Source organism: Anas platyrhynchos, chromosome 36 (genome assembly GCF_047663525.1).
Source record: "Anas platyrhynchos isolate ZD024472 breed Pekin duck chromosome 36, IASCAAS_PekinDuck_T2T, whole genome shotgun sequence".
Classification (NCBI taxonomy): domain Eukaryota; kingdom Metazoa; phylum Chordata; class Aves; order Anseriformes; family Anatidae; genus Anas; species Anas platyrhynchos.
Window position 1 is genome coordinate 4,435,001 of NC_092624.1, and position 19,243 is coordinate 4,454,243.

Consider the following 19,243-nt stretch of genomic DNA (forward strand, 5'->3'; position numbering starts at 1 on the left):
CAAGATCAAAGAAAATGCAAGCATTTGTAAAGGCTGCAGATGAACTCTGAATGTCTTTAGTATGAAATCTATCTGTAAAGTTGAAAATTCATTTGATTTCCAGTTTTAAATTGTAAAAGAAAGAAAAAAAATAAAAGATGCTTAACAGTTTTGTTGTATGAATGATTTTGGTTGTTGAAGTCTCCAATATTACTAGATTTTTTTTAGATTATTGATATAATTATTCTAAATTGATGGGTGGTCTTGGGGAAAAAAAAAAAAAAACACACACACACAAAAAACCCACAATTTACACCTGATAGCTTTTAATAGAGGGTGGTATGTTACTAGTACAGCACAGTCTCTGTATGGATGCCAGAGTTTTAGAAGCCATTGACCTTTTCAGTTTCTTAATAGCTTCTGTGGATGTTTTTAATCAATCGTTCTTGTGTGTGACAAATACATAGCAAAATTGAGGTCACACAGCAGCTGACAACTGGTACCTTAAGATGGTAGTCTATAACTGTACAAAGGTATACGAAGCATAACTTTTTGATGAGAAGGAAATGCTATGTTTTCAGTTCAATTTGAATCGCTAAAATACTTCTTGAAATAATTCTCCCAGATGAAACGAGGTAAATATGGTTGTACTAGTATCGTATAGAAGTCCAGGTTGCCCTGTAAAGGTAGAGAGGTATGCTTGATTCTGCATTATCAATTGAGCTTTTAAAACAGTAGCTAACACCAATCTTGAGCACCCTCTGCTGACCAAACTATATATGGCACATCTTTAAATGCAAAAAAAATATATATATATCCTTTTATCCTTCAGTCAAATTAGACCAAAATACTGAAAAAAAAAAAAACAAATATCAATTATTTGGCTTCGTTATTATATATACGAATTGATTTTAAAATTATCAGATTGAAGTATATTTAGAGACATTGGGATAGCATTAAACTCTAGAGCAAATTGTTAGTAAAAAGTGGGTTTATAACCAAGTGGATGTTAGAATGAGCCACCTCCATTTCTCTCATTCAGATCTTTTGATACATAGTGTTTTACTGCAGATATAGTAAGTCATTTGTGTGGTGATAAATCAGGATGCATTTTAAAGAGAAAGCATACTTAAGGATGTTTTGAAATCTTTAGCCAGTACTTGCCAAAATGAGTGCCTTACTTCAAGCAACTGAGTCCACTATTTAAGTAAAGTTGTGGATATAGCTCATTAGCAGTTTTTATTGTAGCAGACTAGCTAGAGAGAGTTAAGCACTCAGCTTTAAAGACCTGGAGAGGATTTTGAAGTTTCACTTTGAGTATCTAAACTAGGTGATGCTGAGCCTGGAAAAGGCAATATAAAATGGATGATTAAAGGAGGTAGAGAGAGAAGGTTGCTTGAGTTTTCTTAGTTTTCTTGTAGCATTACAGATATTACTAGCTACAAATGGAAATTTTATATCTAAAGAGATTAATTTATTTCAAATATAGATATGGGGTTAGGAGTAGCTTGTTGAATTAAGAGCAAGTAAATCAGAAGGGTAATTCAAAAATGTAATGAACTTTGTTCTATAAGCCTGCAGTATTAATATAATACAAAATAGTTTAGCTTGGTCAAAGTGAATACTGAGTTTTATTAAGCTAGCATGAAGAATGCATACTTTTTTGCCAAAGGAAACACAAAACATATTATTGAAATCAAATGGAGTATTTTCTGATACCACTGGAGTAGACTAAATAGCTGAAATTTATTTCAGTTCTACTAAGTCAAGTAGAACCCCACTAAGCCATCACCATTGCTGCACTATTTCTAAAAGGAATAAGACTTGCAAGAGGTTTTTTAGTGCTTCAAAACTGTTTTCAGGGTTAGTCGTTGCTCTCACAGCTAAACAAATGATTGGGAAATTTGAAAATGGTTCTGAGAAAAAGCAAGTATGGGTGACATTTTTCAGTTTATGTATTTCAGCGTTCTGTATGCTTTTCCTATTTTGTATCTGCTGCTTAAAAGAATGAGCAGGGTGTTGGTTAAAAAGTCTAATATAACTGTGTACAAGTTGTAGATTTTTTTATGTTAGTCAAGAGAGGCTTGTACAGAAACATGTTTTTCAGACTATTACTTGAATACAGTGAATTTAGCGAAGGCGCTTCCTAAGCTTGAATTCACTTGTAGGTATTATGAATGATGGTTATGCTATCCCAATATGGTTTCCTGAATTGTTGAACTGTCAAGAATTAGAATCACTGGACTACCTACAGAAACAAAGCATTACAAAAAGCATTTACAGACTCTAAAATTGCTGTATATTTTTAGTGTCGAAGACTTGGTTAAACAGATAATGACCCTGGTTTTTATATAGCCTTTAGCACAGGTTAGTAATCTGTTATTTCCAGGGACTATAAGAAAAAGTCAACAGATGAAGAAGAAAAATCCACAGGGCTTCAGACATATGCAGCCAACTATATACAAATTTATACAACCACATACAAATTTATTATTTACTTTTTTAATGAAAAAGTGCCATGAACTGCCCATTTTTCTTAGGCAAAGGTTGTTTTTATCAACCTAAAGAATAAAGATAATTTAATTTACTTGAATTTCAGTATTTTTAAATTGCTTTACAGCTTCATCGGATACAATTTTAGACTATAAGTAACATCTGTAATTAATAAGAGTTGACTAGCATTCAAAGTGTAAAAAAGTTAAGTTCAAAGCATGTATAAAGAATAGTAATATATGTGTATGTGTGTATATATATATAATATATATGTTTATAATACAAGTTAAAGCCAAAGTCTGTCTCAAACATAGCATCAAATTTCATTGTAGTCAATGTGGTGTTTGTCAGTGCAGAACCAGACTGATTACTGAAATATAATTACCTTCCTGGAGGAGGGAAGTCAAAATACTGCCTTAATACTTTGGAAATATTAAAGTAAGGTATGTAACAAAACCATTTGAAACCAGCGCTTTCAAATGCACTGGAAACTGTAACTGAAAAACATTACTACATTAGACTATGTGAGAAATCTTTACTGTTATGCAATATTTAATTATCAAAGTTTGTTTTCTAATGTTCTAGCATTAAAAAAAATAAATCTAAGTGTCCAAGGAATATACTTTTTATATCAGAATCATTCTGTTAGTATAACAGCTTAACAGCTTCAGAGGATAACCTTCCATAGACGTTAAGCATGATCAGTGATAACAATCATCACATCACAGAAAATATCCCAAATTGGAAGGGACTCACAACGATCATCAAGTGAAACTCCTGGCTCTACACAGGACCACCCAAAAATCAGACCATATGTCTGAGAGCGTTGTCCAAACTGTCCTTGAACTCCAGCAGGCTCAGTACCATGACTGTGTCCCTGGGGAGCCTGTTTATTGCCTGACCACCCTGTCAGAGAAACGTATTCCTAATATTCAGTCTGAACCTCCTCAGCACCCTACTGTAATGCACACAAATGTCAGGCTGCTTTCAACTTTTGCAAATTAAATTAAGGTTTTTCTTATAATACAGTAACTTAAACATTGTCATCCAAAATGTGAAGGTTAGACTTATAGTAGTTCCTTGCTTCCAAAATTCTGTATTTTTAAAAATGTTATTTTTACTTTTTTTTGGTGCAAGTAGACAATACAATACTTTTTACTGATGGTACTAGCCATTATTTTACTGAGAACCATTAGCTATTTAAAACTTCCTACATAAATTAAAGAGGAGCTAAATGGATTTGCAGTTGTTGCCATTAGTAGCATTTTAGATTATACAGGCAATTATTGTGTTCATTATCTTAGAGCAGCCCCTTTGCAAAACTATTGTGGTTTTCTTAGACATTATGTACAAATTTTTCCTTGGAGATTAAAATTTCCAGTGGTGTTTAATTTTGTTAACACGGTTGTTTCAAATAGAACAAATATTATGACAAGTAAAAGAAAATTTGCTTTATTAATATAGGAAATAGCAATAAATGTGGAAAGTTACTTCAGTACTTAACTCATCAGTTTCTTATGTTGTCATAATTATTCTTGTTATGATTATTTTCAAAAGGAAATAAATCACTTTCTTAGGAATATTAACATATTTTACAAATGCTTTGATAAAGTAATAGTACTGTTAGATTGCTACTTTTCCAGTATTCAGGAGAATTTAGAAAATATAAGTGCATTTCTACATGAAAAGTGGCTAATTTGATAGTGTTTCATTCAGGTTGCGGAAGTTATTAAGTGGAAAGGAATTATGTTTTAATAGATTATAATAACTTTTTTAAGGAAGGGAGAATGTATTTCTATTAAAACTTCTTTCATTTACCACCCTGAGAAGAGTTTTGCAATTGCTTTCTCTTGTAATTGTAAATGAAAATTTGAAAATTGTATGTAGGTAATACTATGATCTGTATTAAAAAGGATAACATCATTAGTAACAAAACAAATCTTTTGGAGGAAGAGATTTGTGTGAAAAAATTTCATCATCAAGGTTTTTTTTTTTATTCTCTTAATATTACTCCAAAAACATTTTTGTTGATTCCAAATACAGATTTATATCAATTCAGTCTTCATCAATTAGAAAGGTACGAACGCATTGAATTAGCTACATATCAGTGTGCAGTGGACTACATTTAATGTTTCTGTCCAAAAAGTGGCATTCTTTTCAAAGAAGCTCTTTATTCCTTTCTATTATGGGGTGGGGTTTTTTGCAGGGGTGGAGCGGGGGGGTACATTGAGAGGGTTAGGGGAAAGTATTCACTACTATGATGCAGGAAAAAAAAGTGTGAGGTAGTGGTTATGCATATTGCAAGACAGTGATTCTTTATTTTATTACAAAAAAAAGACCAACTCTGGAAGGCCAGATTAAATCATTCCTTTCACTTTTTAATGGGATTTGGATGAATAGAGTAAAATATGCACTTTGCATTCATTGATAGCATCTTTAGGTTGAGGTAATTGAGTCTTTTTTCCCTGACTGAATGAATAATGACTTCATCTGATCCTCAGCGAGGCCTGAAACTTAGGCTGCCTTTGTCAGCGCAAAAAGATCTGGGCTTTGAAACATGCTCTACTTCCCTGGCTTAATTTTTCTTCATTTTAATCCAAAAAACCTATTTTTCTCAATAATTCAAGCATAAACTATGTAGTAGTTGAAGCAGCGGAAATTGCAAGATATTTGTCCTCGTTGTGCTGCTTTTTAAATGCAGCTGATAAATCAGCCGCTGTGGTCTTCAGCTGCCTGGTTCTCTAGGGAAGGGACAGCCCGTGTACAAGCAAGATTGCTGAAATTTTTAAGAACTATATTTAAATGGTTCTTTTGCAGACTGTTTTTTATCTAAGGAAGTGTTATGTTTTACTGGTCTTACTGGCATGACTTAGAGATAAAAAGACATCTGTAACAGGGCCTAGGAAGTTCTTCCTGACATAATTTTTCCCACATATTTTACTGACTACAAGAGCATCACAAAAAGTAGAATATAAATACTTAGCTTACAGCATACATTATTGAAATGGTGAGAGTCTTAGTTACATAGCTTAAAAATACTTTTTCATGGGAAACTGGATGGAAGATAGCTTCACTTATTGTTTTTGCTGGAGTGTTTCTAAATTAAACACCTTTTTACCCATGAAAAGTTGAAGTTCTCTCTTACTATTTTGATTTGAAAGTGGTTTTTTCCATTGATTATTTTTAACTTAGCTTGAGTAACTGAAAGTTTCATAGAATCACAGAATGGTTTGGGTTGGAAGGGATCTTAAAAGACCATCTAGTTCCAACCCCCGTGCCACAGGCAGGGACACCTCCCACTAGACCAGGTTGCTCAAAGCCCCATCCAACCTGACCTTGAGCACTTCCTTTAGGCAAGCTGAGAAGTTTCATGTAATTAAAAATTATTTCTATGAAATGAGTTCAGATTTACAGACTGATGTGAGAGTATAATTATGAGTTAAAGCATGCTACTTATATGAACAAGTCAATTCTCAGTTGCATTTGTCCATTGATTCTTGATTCTACCATCTTTTAGATCTTCCAGCAGTAAATGAGCAGTAGCCACCTTACAAATATAAAATGCAGTGATAGTATTTTTGCTGCATGCATAACAGAAGAAAATTGTTCCTGCTCATTAGTTCACCTTCAGTTCTTCGGTTGTCTTCTCCACACACCCTCCCCCTGCCTTGTGTTCCTATCCTGGATCAGAAGACAAGGGGAGGGATGTGTCAGAAATAAAGGCATTCAAAAGGCCTGGCTAGGACAGACCACACTGTGATTCTGGGAATTGTTATTGTCTTGGAGCCAGGGGACATCTGTTAGATGCACACGTGGGAACAATAATTAATTCAGTTATCAGAATGCAATTAATTGTTACAAGTGCATGGATTTTTAATAGGAAGAAGAAGGACAGGGTGATTGTTTGCACTGCAAAAGTGTAAATTTAAAAAAAAGAAAAAAGGCAAACATTATGGTTAACTATGGCTATGGTTTTTACTGCTTCCTTTAGGTTGGCTTGCTGGACCTGGAATTGAATCAGTTGACCAAGGCCCTGTTTTTGGCTTTAGTTGCACTATCAATTGTTATGGTAACCTTGCAAGGATTTGTAGGCCCGTGGTATCGCAACCTTTTCCGGTTCCTCCTCCTGTTTTCCTATATCATCCCAATCAGGTATGTATAAGACTGAAAGAAAAATACAGATGTCTAATTTCACTGAATGTGGCTTTCTTGAAAGTTATACTCGCTTCTCTTTGTGAAGGAAATTGATCTTATCAGGAAGCTGAAGGAGCAGGTGCCAACAAATCTGCTGATTCTTGAAGGATCACTATACAGAAAACAATACTGTTGTATTTTTTTGTATAATGTTCATCTTGCTGGAGTAATCAGGATATCTAATCCTTTACTAGCATAAATGTATTAATAAGGATACAATCTTGGTATATTTGAGAATGTGGTTTTAGGAAACATGCATTTGAATGAAGTGTCAGGTGTACTTTAGAATTTGATTTCTTTAATGCCTTAAATACTGAAAATATTCAATTTCTCTGGCTAAAATGCTGACTTTATTTTTACTACAACCATGATTAATTTAGATTGAATGCCTTAATAGTGTAGGTGCACTTTTGCAATGGTAAGACATTTAACAGGTGTAACCAAGTAGAGACTTGCCCTGAATTAATTAATTCATTAAGCATGAGTGCTCTATATTCAAATTGCAGATAAAACTGGAACAGGAAATAATATCCATCTGTGTAACCATGTCTAACATGGACAGAGAAGATGTCTAATGTGGACAGAGAAAGGAGAACATTGACTCTGAAACGTTTTTTTTTTCTTGAATGGGTATTGCATTTGCAAAATTGAAACACTCTGTTAAAATACCTGGTGTTTAGATTAAGGTGATTGTTAATTTTAGATGTGCTCTGGAACAGTTCAGTTTGGGATACTTCAGCGAGGAGCTGTAGCTTAAACCATAGATAGATTGAACACCTATCTCCTCAGGTTTGCACAAAATATTTTTATCTCTGTAGTATAAGGAGGGGGGAAAATGATTTAATTAGGTATTTAATCTAAGCTTACTTAGTTCACATTTTTTATGTATGTATAGCTATGTGAAGCAAACTGTTATATTTAACCAACTTGATACTCAATGTCTCAAGGATTTATGCTTTTATAGTACTTCCTTGTTTTAAGAGTAGATTCTGTTGTAGGATGGATGTAGAGTCTGGATGTTGTAGGAGGAGGTTCCAGCAATCTGCTGGGGTTTATGGAGATGTCACTGCAAAAACTGCTTCTCTTAGAACAGTTTACACTTCATTTTACTGGCTCCTAGTTTTATTTACACCTCCATGTTTCAATTTTGTGGTATTTTTCTAAATTCTTTCTACCTTTCTGTGATACTTTATCTATCTTTCTGTGGTATCTTTCTAAATACTATAGTTCTCTTAATTAAATACTATAATCTTCTTAACTCGCTTACTGTTTGTATGATGATGCTGTTTCGGTCATGTTGTCATTCCTGTCTTCCAAGTTACTAAATATTAAGTAGCTTATCCACGTGAAGAGGTAAAAAGAGCTGCATTCAAGTGATGGGTAAAGTTTGCATATTGATGAAAGATGCATTTAATCATCAAAGACATGTACGAGAAGGGGAAAAAGAATATCAGTGATTGCTTGTTGTTGTTCACTGTGTTTTTAATAAGCACATGAAGTCCAAATTTACTGAAATAGTTAAAAGACAGGTATATGTTTATTACTGAGTGCAACAGAATTAAGAGCATATAGATGGTATAAATTTGACTATACATTAACAGCTCAACATGTGCCACTCAAAAAAAAGTAACACATTTGAACAGCTCATTTTCAGTTCTTAAGAAAGCAATTTATATGCCCTAGTGGACTTGTGGAATAATTCTTATCAAAAATAATTTCTAGGATAGGGCTAATCCAATTTTTCAATTCTATGTGAAAGATAATATACAAAGTAGAAATATTAAGAAAATGTAATTGATTTAGTTGTGCATTGGACCATATAGTTACCCCCTTGGAAGGTCAGACAGGAATCTAGCAGAGAATAATTTTTTCCACTTTAGATGTTTGTTTATTCCTGTACCAATTTTTCAACTCAGATTGTGTATATATGTGGTCATTTCCTAGACTGTCAGCAAATAAACAACTCTAGTCATGCTGGTGTTCAACTACACTGCTCTTCCTTTCCTCTGAATGTTAAATGTGGAAGTGACATATTCTTAATATTCTTAGTATTTGGAGTGTAAACTCTTGGAGTTGAAAATTACAAGATAAGTGATGCTGAAGCACCAGGTGTTGTCCTCTGTTTATTTCAAAAATAGCTAAATGGAGGTAGATAATTAACTTTTCTTCACAGGTAAATGAATTGAATGTAGGAGGTTAGAATTGAATGGTAAAGGCAAAGTATATCTGCATTCAAGCATGTGTGAAATATGTTGATTGATGATTTTTGAGAATGCAGGATAATTCTAATTGTGGACCTTCTCTGCTGTTGTTTTGGGGTTTTGCTTTGCAGGGCAAGGACAATCCAGGTAATTGATAAAAATAATTTTGCACAGCCAGATATGTTTGGTGAGATAGCCAGAAGGGGGTGACTAACTTAGCAGAATGTAACTGATCTCCGTACAGCCTCTCCCATAACTAATGGAAAGAGGAACTTTTTTTTCTTTTTATTCCAGGGGACAGCTACTTGTTTGTGCTGCATTCTAAATACTACTGTAGGGCAATGTTACTTAGCTGTGGCTGGTAGAGCATGCAAGACTTCAGAAGCATAAACATGAAAAAAGTGTCATAAGTAAAATTGGGAAGGCAATGTACATGTTCAGTAGCTTGAGAGGAATCAAGTAAAATCCAGAAAAAATAGAAGTAAATGGACATGAAAATCTTTAGCCTAGCTTTTCATGGGTTTCATGCTAGAACAGTTATGCACAGGATGTTTTGAACACCCCCACCTACAGAAATGTTTGGCCCTTAAAAATGACAGTGTATTGACAGTGTATATTGATGCTTCCTGTGTATTGATGTTTCTTTTCCCATAAGGAGGATGCACATAATCTAGAGAGGTTCCCTACAATTTGCTTCCATTCAAAGTTAATCTGTTTGAATTCCTTAAAATTTATTGAGAAAAGAGGACAGAAAGCAAGTCTTTGACAGAATGTCCAAAGCTAAATAAACCTCTTCTGGATTATTTTTACCCATTCACTGATTTTTTTTTTCCAGATGTGCTGGAATTTCTTGGAGTGTCCCACATTCCTCCAGATTTCTTAAGCTTTTAGTTGCCTCTAGCCAAGTAGAGATATGTTAAGGCACATCATAGGTTCCTCTTGTATCACTGAGATCTTGTCTATGTTATCTAGTACATTTATCACATAGCAAGGTGAGGGGGAAAGTGCATGTCCTCAGGTATGCCCATGCTGCTGTGGTTTGTGATACTGCTGTGGAAGTACTGAGGCCTGTTTGTTCATTCTTATTTTCAAAACAGTAATATCCTGTTGTTTGTGGCAGGGGGTGGCTATTTTCTGAATGACAAATGACAAAGCAAAACCAGTCATGCAAATGAAAAGACCCCTCAGGTTGGGGAATATGAGGTTTTGTCATAGTCATATTGTCTTTTACCTAGCTGCAGAGTTTAACTCTATCACTGTGGTTATAGATGGATTCTTTTTAATTTTACATCTTTTTAAGATCAGGCTTACGTTTTTATTAGGAGAGTTGAATTTCCTTTTTATGCAGAAATGCAGACATTTTCCATACACATTTAAACTTGTGATACAAATCATGCAAGGCGTAAGGAGTTTTTCTTTCATTTTTTCCAGTTACTAATTTGATCAGGGTTTTTCAGCTTTAGTTTAAAGCAAACAAACAAAACTACCACAGAGACAGTTACCACTGTTTGTATTTTAAGTACAAGGGAGTAGAAGAGATTTCAGTGAGTGGGACATAGCCCTTCTTAACCAGCAAGTTGAAAATCCCATTGCATGTATGGAGGCAGTCTGTCTGTTGGTATGATACAGAAAGCTATTATCAATCTGTTAGAGAATCTTGCCATAAAGCAATTCAGTCCTTTCCCATGGTATTTAGTTATAGCGTCTCCTTCATCAGCTCACTTGAGTTAACATGATAAGTTCAGAATTAGCAGCCAACATGGAAGAAAAAGCTAGACATGATCCCTACCACCATGTGATGGGATGTTATTTATTCATTGTGCAGTCTTCTTCAGTACCTTAAAAAAAAAAAAATGACCCATGGAAGTCTTCTCCACCCACTCCATGAATGTAGCCAAGATTTTTTTTTCCAAAATAATTTTGGCTTAGCAAGCAGAGTTCACTGAAATTACTGCCTTGCACACAGGCATGGGAGTCCAGTAGCTCTATGTGCTTCAGCTTAGCTTTTAAGAACTCTAGAGGATTTACTGTAAGGTGACAAGGTATTGACTAGAGATCTAATGAAAGCTGTGGTGGAAAGAATGTGGTAAAAATGTGTATTGCATAGGCTGTATATTTAGCAACAGCTAAAAGTTGGATTGGCAGGGGCCTAATCAGTTACCTTTTTAGGAAGAACTTTTAGTTTTGGTGTATGCAGAAGCTGAAATGTCTTTTGTCCTTTCCTTTAAGCACCCTAAGGTTCCTGGGCACATAGTCATTCTGCAAAAATAAGTTGTCCCAGACATCTGGACGGAACTCCCTTGCACTTGAGTAAAGACAGCTTGCAGCTGCTTTTTTTCCAGATTTGCAAGAGGAACATTTAAAGAAAATCCTTCAAGTTGTGTTAGTCTGGTTTTAGTGGGGTGTAGGGGAAATACTGTCAGGAGGTCTTGTATCAGAATTCATTAATAGCTAAACCAAACCCTGTCTCATGCAAACATGAAAAAGGCAGTTTTACTCAGTGTATTGCTCTGTATTCCAAGAGTGCAGAGTACTCAAACCTGTGCAAGATTGTGGTGTTTAAAAGCAGCAATAGGCTACTTTTAATCTTGTTTGTACTGTCCGTGTATAAAGTATAGATGTGAGAGTATCTGTATATGTGGTCTCACATACACAGACGTAGCATACAGACATATTATCTATGATGCAAAATTTCTTCTGTGGAGAAGCGCTAAAGAGCTTCTCATAAAGTAGTTTAAGCAATCCTTATAAATGTGTGTAAGCTTCTGTATCATGTCATGATATATAATGCCATCTGTTTAAGAGACTGAAAAACACTGTATGAAACGGGTATTTTACAAACTGATTTTGAGTTCTTTGTGCAACAGGAGCTATGGTTTTTGTCCCTTATATTAAGGGCAAGACAGCCTGTTCAGTGTGGTGCTGTACTGATGCCTAAATTAGCTCGTGTGTTGTGCATTTCTTAGAATGGTTGATATTCATCCTACATCTAGAACACACACCATCGGTTTAAAAAAAAAAAAAAGTTACTTTTTAACAGACCTATTATAGTAGATCTTTTTCCTTTTTAACATTGCAACATGCCCTATCTGCTCTTAGTTCCTATATGATTTTAATCTCATTGCAGTGAGTAATAACACATTTGTCTGAAATACACTAAAAATATTCACTTTTTAAAATTATTATTGACATATGAGATGACAATATTGTTGTGAGGCTTTTTGTAGGAATTTTGTAGATAATTTTCTTAAATCATTTTCCAGATACCTTCCCGAGACTATTAAGTTCTACCTGTGTTACAATATCTAATTACTTGTATATATGTTGCATGTTGCCCTTTAAAAATTTTATGTGCAGCAGGCACTGTAGTAATGTGGGGTTGTTGCACATTTGTTCCCACACATTAAAAAATAAATGTGTGGAATCGAGTCCTTTTTCAAAATTACATACATTGTCTGGGTTTTATGTAAAGTGCTGTGTACATTCTTTGATTTTCTTTTATATGGTAACATTACAGGCAGAATTTAGAAAGAAAATAAAAAGTAGGCCAAGAGTCCTAGTGAGACCATTTATGAAGCAAGCAAGAACACAGATCTGACTCTTCTTGAAAGTATCAGCAGAAAAAAAAAAAAATCTAAAAAAAAGGAGGGGGTGGGTATCATTTGGAGGAATTACAGGAGTTGCAAATGGGTTGGGTTTTATTTAAATTTTGATAAGAGTATTGCATTTAAAAGCAATAACTTCTGTTTGTTTTATTTGTGTAGTGCAAATTAATACAAGCAACAGAAATTGTCAGGTTCCAAAAATAATTTTCTGTGAAGATTTAACTTCCCATGAATGCTAAAATTAAAAACAGTTTTGTTTGGTTCTTGACCAATGCTTTCTATTTAGAAATGATTCTATATCTTTTTAATTTGTAAATAACACGTATGGTTTATAGCTGTTTCAAGTAGGTAGGACATGGGAAGGTTAGAAGTATGGGGGATTGGGTACTGGTTTGGACACTGGTGCAACACAAGTGTGATCTTTAGTATTTCACTTAGAAGAAAGTACTGGGAATAAAGACTACATCTTAATTGCTTTATTTTAAAAATTGGATAACACTATGAGTATATAGAGTCTCAGCAGGACTTTCTCTTTTACTACATATATATATATAAGCTTATGCTTATATATGGAACTGCTGAGGAAAGTCTTACTTGCCTGCCAAAGTTCAAATAAAACTATCATACATTTCTGATTCAAATTCATCCATGAGTTTTATTAGGCATGGTATCAATTTCTTCACAAAATTCTTTGCTAACTAACTTAATTAGATCTTGACTGCTTTTCACTGAATCATGAAAAACAGAATGTTTCTGGAGTTTCTAAATATATTTTCCTGAAACTTGCTCAGTGAAGGTCTTTGCTTATTGGCAAATTTGTCTATTTTGAATAAAATGCAAAATCAGAAATTTTCACAAGAGGACCTTATGTAGTTACCATTTAGGAAAAAAATAAATATAGAATTCCTGTAAATATGAATTTATTTGCCCTAAACCAGTACTGATGTTTTTGAGGGAATAAAAAGAAAAGTATTTGTTTTTAACCTGTGGTAAAAAGCAGTGTAGATTCTGAAATGTTGTGCTTATTGATTTGTTCCCAGGCTGAATTTCAGAGGAATGTTGTCCTGGCTTATAGCAGAATAAATCCCTGAGTTGGATGAAAGTTGCCTTAGGTTTGCCTACTAGGGTAACTAGTGCTGAGGATGAGACAAGACAGTTCACACTATGTTCACTAAATATATCTATTCTATGCAACAGCCTTTAAGTACCTATATTAACTTACTGTTTAGAGATTACACTTTATTTAGCTTTGTACAAATCAGTGTTACTAATGCAAAATTTATATAATTGTTACCTTTATTAGTTGTGCTACATATGATGCTATTTTATAAATTTTCCTTAACCGATGTGTCTGGAGTCTTTAAAATTGGATGAAATTGAGAAGGCATTAAGTAACTGATAGATGTAAAATATTTTTGTTTGCATCATGAGGTTCTTTAAAGTCCAGAAAGGGCTTAGGAGAAATGATTGCTGATATTACCAAGCACAGAAAACAGCTAGGTGTTGAATAAGATCGGTTTCTCCTTTTTTTAATGTATAAAAGTAATTGGACATTTCAGTCAAGTATTTCTATCCATTCTTGTGAAGCTCTATTGGAGAGATTTCTAGTTTTGAAAGCAAACTCAATGTTAATGGGACTCCATTATTTTTCCCATGTTTCACTAGTGTTCTTGATGTGCTAGGTGACAACTACAATGATTTCAAAGGGAAAAAAGTTGTACTAAGACAACAGACACAAAATGAAGGAAGTCAGAGCAAGATATAGCATACAAATTTTAGAATCAATACTAAGAGTGCATCTATATTCCTCATTTTTGTGTTCCTTTTATTCTTGTTTCTCGTGCTAGATAGCTACCTTGGGCTGTACTAGTCACTTTGGAGACATTATTTCTCTGGAGGGCAGTGGTGCCAGCTTTCTGTTAGGTCTTTGCAGTGTAGAGGGTATACACTCTGTTCCACTTAGGAGTACATGCTGGAAAGCTAGGTTAATTCCTAAAATACTTCCAGGCTTTGAATTATAGATTTTTCCTCATTGCTTATCAAGAGGTGTCTGTCTTTTTTTTTTTCTCCTTATCTTTCAATTACGTGTGACAGATTGTAATTAAATGAATATAGAGCACATTCAGAACATCAAAACCTGCTAACACATGCTTATAAAAGATGCAAGTGAATATATGAACAGCACTTAAGCTTTGAGAGATCTCTCTGATTTGATCTTTCCTAAGTACAGTTTTTCATATCTGGATGACCTGTACTTCTCCCCTGGTATGAGCAGCCATGTGGATTTCCTTTGTGCGTGTTGTGCCTGAGGTTGCAACTCTTAAATAGAGCTTTCCTCACAGAATACATATCTTGGTAGCCCAGGCAAAAATAAGAAAAATAAAATTATAGTCCAAATACATCTTTGACATGGAAGCAGCTTTGATCTTTCAATTAAAATAAGTTATAGCAAATGTCTAGCCATTCTTAGCATGCTTGTTTCCCTTCTTGAGCTAGAGATCACACTTTGTACTTGACTAAGTAGCAGGTTCTCATCCTTAAGAGGAGTAAATCTCTTGTCATTCCTTTTGTTACCTGTTACGTATTTCAGTGTGAAGTCTGTTGCAATGGTTCTTATTTCTATCTTTCTGCATGTTGACAAATATACATAAACAAATGCTGGTAGCATACTACCGGTTCTGTATTGACAAAGGCAAGGTAAAACTGTATTTAATCACTGTGAGGTAAGTGGCTTCCAGTATTTTCATACTGTAATGTTTTCAATTAAAAAAACTCCGATTAAGTTCCCTTTCTGTTTTCTATCTTGATTTTTAAATACTTGTGTGATTGAAGAGAGCTGAAGTTAGGTATGCTATTCCAAAAGTAATTGGGATACCTCACCAGGTAGAGGGATAGTTTTTTGACATTGCTGATTTTAATGGAAAAATAAAATCTGATTCAAGAATACAGCACCATTTTCTATGGTTAAGGGTGTTGTATCAAAAAGGCTTGTTTCTCTTTAGACTACAACATGTACAAATTTAAGGAGAGAGGTTTGAATAAATTGGATTTTTTCAAAGTGCAGAAATTTCAGATGATCCCACAAGTCTAGTTAAATGCATCTCGTCCTTATAGGAGGAGATGTTACCACCACTATTACCTCAGGTAATTTACAATCACTTTGTCACTGTGATTGCAGGGGGACAGACAAAAATTGTGTCTGTGGTTTTGGTTGTACTGTAAAGCACAACTTTAGAATTGCTAAGAAAAAAAAAAGTATTTTGATCTCGGTATATCCTTGGACAGTTTAAGTCATGTTATTGTAAACCTGTTATTAATCCTGGGACTCTGGCCAGGGCAAATTAGCTACAAATCATTTACAGTACTACCATCCTAGCTGTCTTTTCTGTATTTCTGGTAGAGCAGAGTCAACAGAAATGAACATGTGCATATTCCTCAGTCACTATTCCTCTCGCATGGTAACTAGGAGTATGGTGAATAGCTAAAGGGAAGGAAGTGTTAGAACTACTTTTGAGCTAGAACATTCAATTTTGGGCAGAAGCAATGTGATTTAAGTTATCTCTGACCAGCATCAGTGAAGACTTCTTTTTTATTATGACTTAGGAATATAAGGAATAAGAGCAATTAATTCTTGTGTGATATGGTCATGGAAGTATTAACATATATGCAGACACGGGGTGAATTGGAAAAAATAAATTTATTGTGATCCTGTACTTCTGTAAATAGTAAAACTTTCTGCAAAGAAAAATTTCTAGTACAGAGCCTACCTAAAGGCTACTTTTTACTGCTGGCAGTAACAGCTCTGGCCTACATGCTATCACAGAATTTCACTGTTTGGGCACAATACTTACTTTTCACTTGATTTCTGTAACTATATTTTGGCAAGGACATTGACATTGTTGATTAGCTATGGTGAGTAAAAAAACCTGACTTATATATTTGTACTTTCCTAAAGGAAAAATAGTTATTTAAAAATGGAGACCTGAAGAATCATCAGCACTGTTTACAATGATACCTCTATTTTCACATCATAAAGAAAAACTATGTTTGGTTGGTTTTGCTTTTTTAACAGATTGAAACTGTGACTCGAATCTGAACTTGTTGATGAAGTGTATAATACTGTCAATGTGTGTAAGTGTAGCAATATAAATATATTAAGAGTCTTCAAAAGAGTTGCAGTCTCTCATGTAGGAGACATGGTATTGCATTTGTTTGTATTGTAGTAGTTCCTAAAAGTCTGGGATAGAGCCTGAGTTTCTAATGTGTTATGTATACTACAAACACTTAACAAAAAATGTTCCAAAATGTCTGTTGTATGTAGTTTTAAGATTATTTTTTTCTGGTATCCTAAAAACAGCTTTGAGTTTTTTTATGGTTATAACTTTCACTGCCTAATGTTCACACTGATTATGGTGTACATTTCCTTTGCAGTTTACGTGTGAACTTGGACATGGGTAAGGCAGCCTATGGGTGGATGATTATGAAAGATGACAATATTCCTGGAACAGTTGTTCGAACTAGCACCATACCAGAAGAGTTGGGACGATTAGTTTATTTGCTAACGGATAAAACAGGTATATCGGGTTCCAATTCCAAAAAGTGATGACTTATAAAATGTGTAAACTTCATTCTATATTTTAATATGTTAACGTTAAAGTAGATTTATACTACTGATCTTTATTTTTTCATTTTATTTTTTCAACAAAATATTAAGTGTGTGCTTGAGGGATTTGTTGCAGTAATGCCAATGGGATTAGCTAGGCTGGTTCTTACACAAGAAAGTGAGTATTTAGTAATAATCAAGTATAATCTGGTGGGAACACTCCTGTTGCAGTAACAGGACATTTGATGGCATTAGTGAGTACCACATGTCTCTTACTCCGAAAAAACTCTGGATTAGCGCTTAAGATGCACCTTATTCTTCTGCATCTTATTTCTACTGCAATGTTGTATGATCGTAGCAGTTAAGAACAGCCTTCAAGAGAAAAAGTCATCTCCTAAACAAGTCATAAGATCACATCTTAAAATGATATCTGTTATTTCCATGAAATTAGATGCTGTTTATTTTACAAAGACCAGTTCTAGAGCTGCCATATGGTTTCATCTTCGCAACTGTAATATATTATGGTACCTGACCTGGTATATTGGAAAACCTGGTCCCTGCTAGGATCAGAAGACAGGTAACGGTGAAGAAGTGATAGCTTGCTCTATTCTGCTGTCTACCATTATGGCTGAAGCTTGTGACAGTCTTACCGTGCTCTTAAGTCTTAGAAGTATTGAGGGATTCTTAGAATTTATTTCAGAAAACATCATAATAAATAACAAGTTCTTTAGCAAATGCAGTGTTTTTTCTCCTTTCTTGGTTCTTTCTGAGATTCAATAATTCAGTTCTGGCAGACATTCTGTTTTTTTAAGAAGCTGAGTTAGACTAAGTTCTGAAATGAGAAAGCTGTTTCTCAAACAGCTGAAGGAATGTTTTAGTGGTTTTAAGTAAAATCTACTTCAAAATGGTGAGATGGTTTGGAGGTGGTTTCCACTCTGTTATGCTGTTCAGAAAGTGTAATACCCAGTTCACAGCTTTTTGCTTGAAATAGGTCCACGTTCCTTCCTCTGCTGAACATTTCCAGTAAGGCCTATTTTGAAATGAAACATGTATTTCGTATATTGTCACATTTTGAAAATGTATTTCCTCTTATTCTATAGGTACATATGTAAACTTAAATCCTGCTGAATGCTGTTCTTCTATTTCATAAAAGAAAAAGACAACTGCCATCTTTCTTAGCATATAGAAAAGTATTCCTAATTATAGTGTGGTAATTTTTCAAAGCAAATGAGCAATTCCTTTAACAAGTTTTATTTCAGTTATCTAATGATTTGCATTGTGTTTGAAACTGCTTATTGATTTTAATTGCACCTTTCATTGTGATAATTTATGTAACTTCAAGAGTGCTGTCTCATCATAAGCTTGAAATATGCAATTTGCAGCATATGTTTGGAAAAAGGAAAGTACGTTCAAAAATAATAAATTTTCAGAACAGTGCAGTAGAGTTCATTTGCCCAAAGCATTACTTTGTAAACAAAGACAATGTATACTAAAACTTTTCTGATAAATAACTCCAGTTACCGTACCAAACTAGAAATTTGGTGCACTTTTATCATTGTCTCCTTACAGTTACAGACTGCACTGAAAATTTTGAGAAGTTAAAAATAAAATGCTAATAATTTATTCAGCCAGCTTTACAATCCTGAAATTATATTATACAATGCAAGAACTATATTCTGATCCTGTCTGGTGACCAGTTTATAACATAAAGCACAAGAATCACTGTGCTGTGTTCTTTTCCTCAAGCTATGTACCTACTACCCAGTTTAAAATAATAATAACAATAACCTTCAGTTATACTTGTAGAAAAATAACTGATAAAGTTAACCTAATACAACAGTAATTAAAAATAACTTTCTTAAAAATATATATTATTTTTTTCTAATAGCATTAAATGTAGTGGTACTGTGTTTTTTTAAAGTGAAAATAGTTACATTTATAAAATTTTGAAAGAAAACACTTCATAGACTTGTATACATAAGAGAAACAGCCTTGTTTTCTTCTTTTTTTTTTGTTTTGTTTTGTTTTTTTCAAAGCTGCATCATGCCACTTGCAATCACAGTAGTTCTGTTTAATTTTAAGAAGCACTTGTGTTCTGGCCTTTCAGAGTGCATACTTGAATGGGGCTAAATAGACATGTAAAAAGGCTTTAGCAGCAAATGTGTTTA

The 19,243-nt window shown here is 34.1% G+C and overlaps 1 protein-coding gene across 2 annotated transcripts in view; it reads left to right on the forward strand.

Annotated features, from left to right (window-relative positions):
- Window positions 1-19,243, forward strand: part of LOC140000992 (probable phospholipid-transporting ATPase IIB) — a 97,906-nt gene that overhangs the window by 38,122 nt on the left and 40,541 nt on the right. For both annotated transcript variants that reach the window (XM_072032112.1, XM_072032113.1), the window contains exons 5-6: window positions 6,464-6,624; window positions 16,904-17,046. In XM_072032112.1, the coding sequence (XP_071888213.1) occupies window positions 6,464-6,624; window positions 16,904-17,046 (304 nt within the window). The remainder of the gene's footprint in view (window positions 1-6,463; window positions 6,625-16,903; window positions 17,047-19,243) is intronic.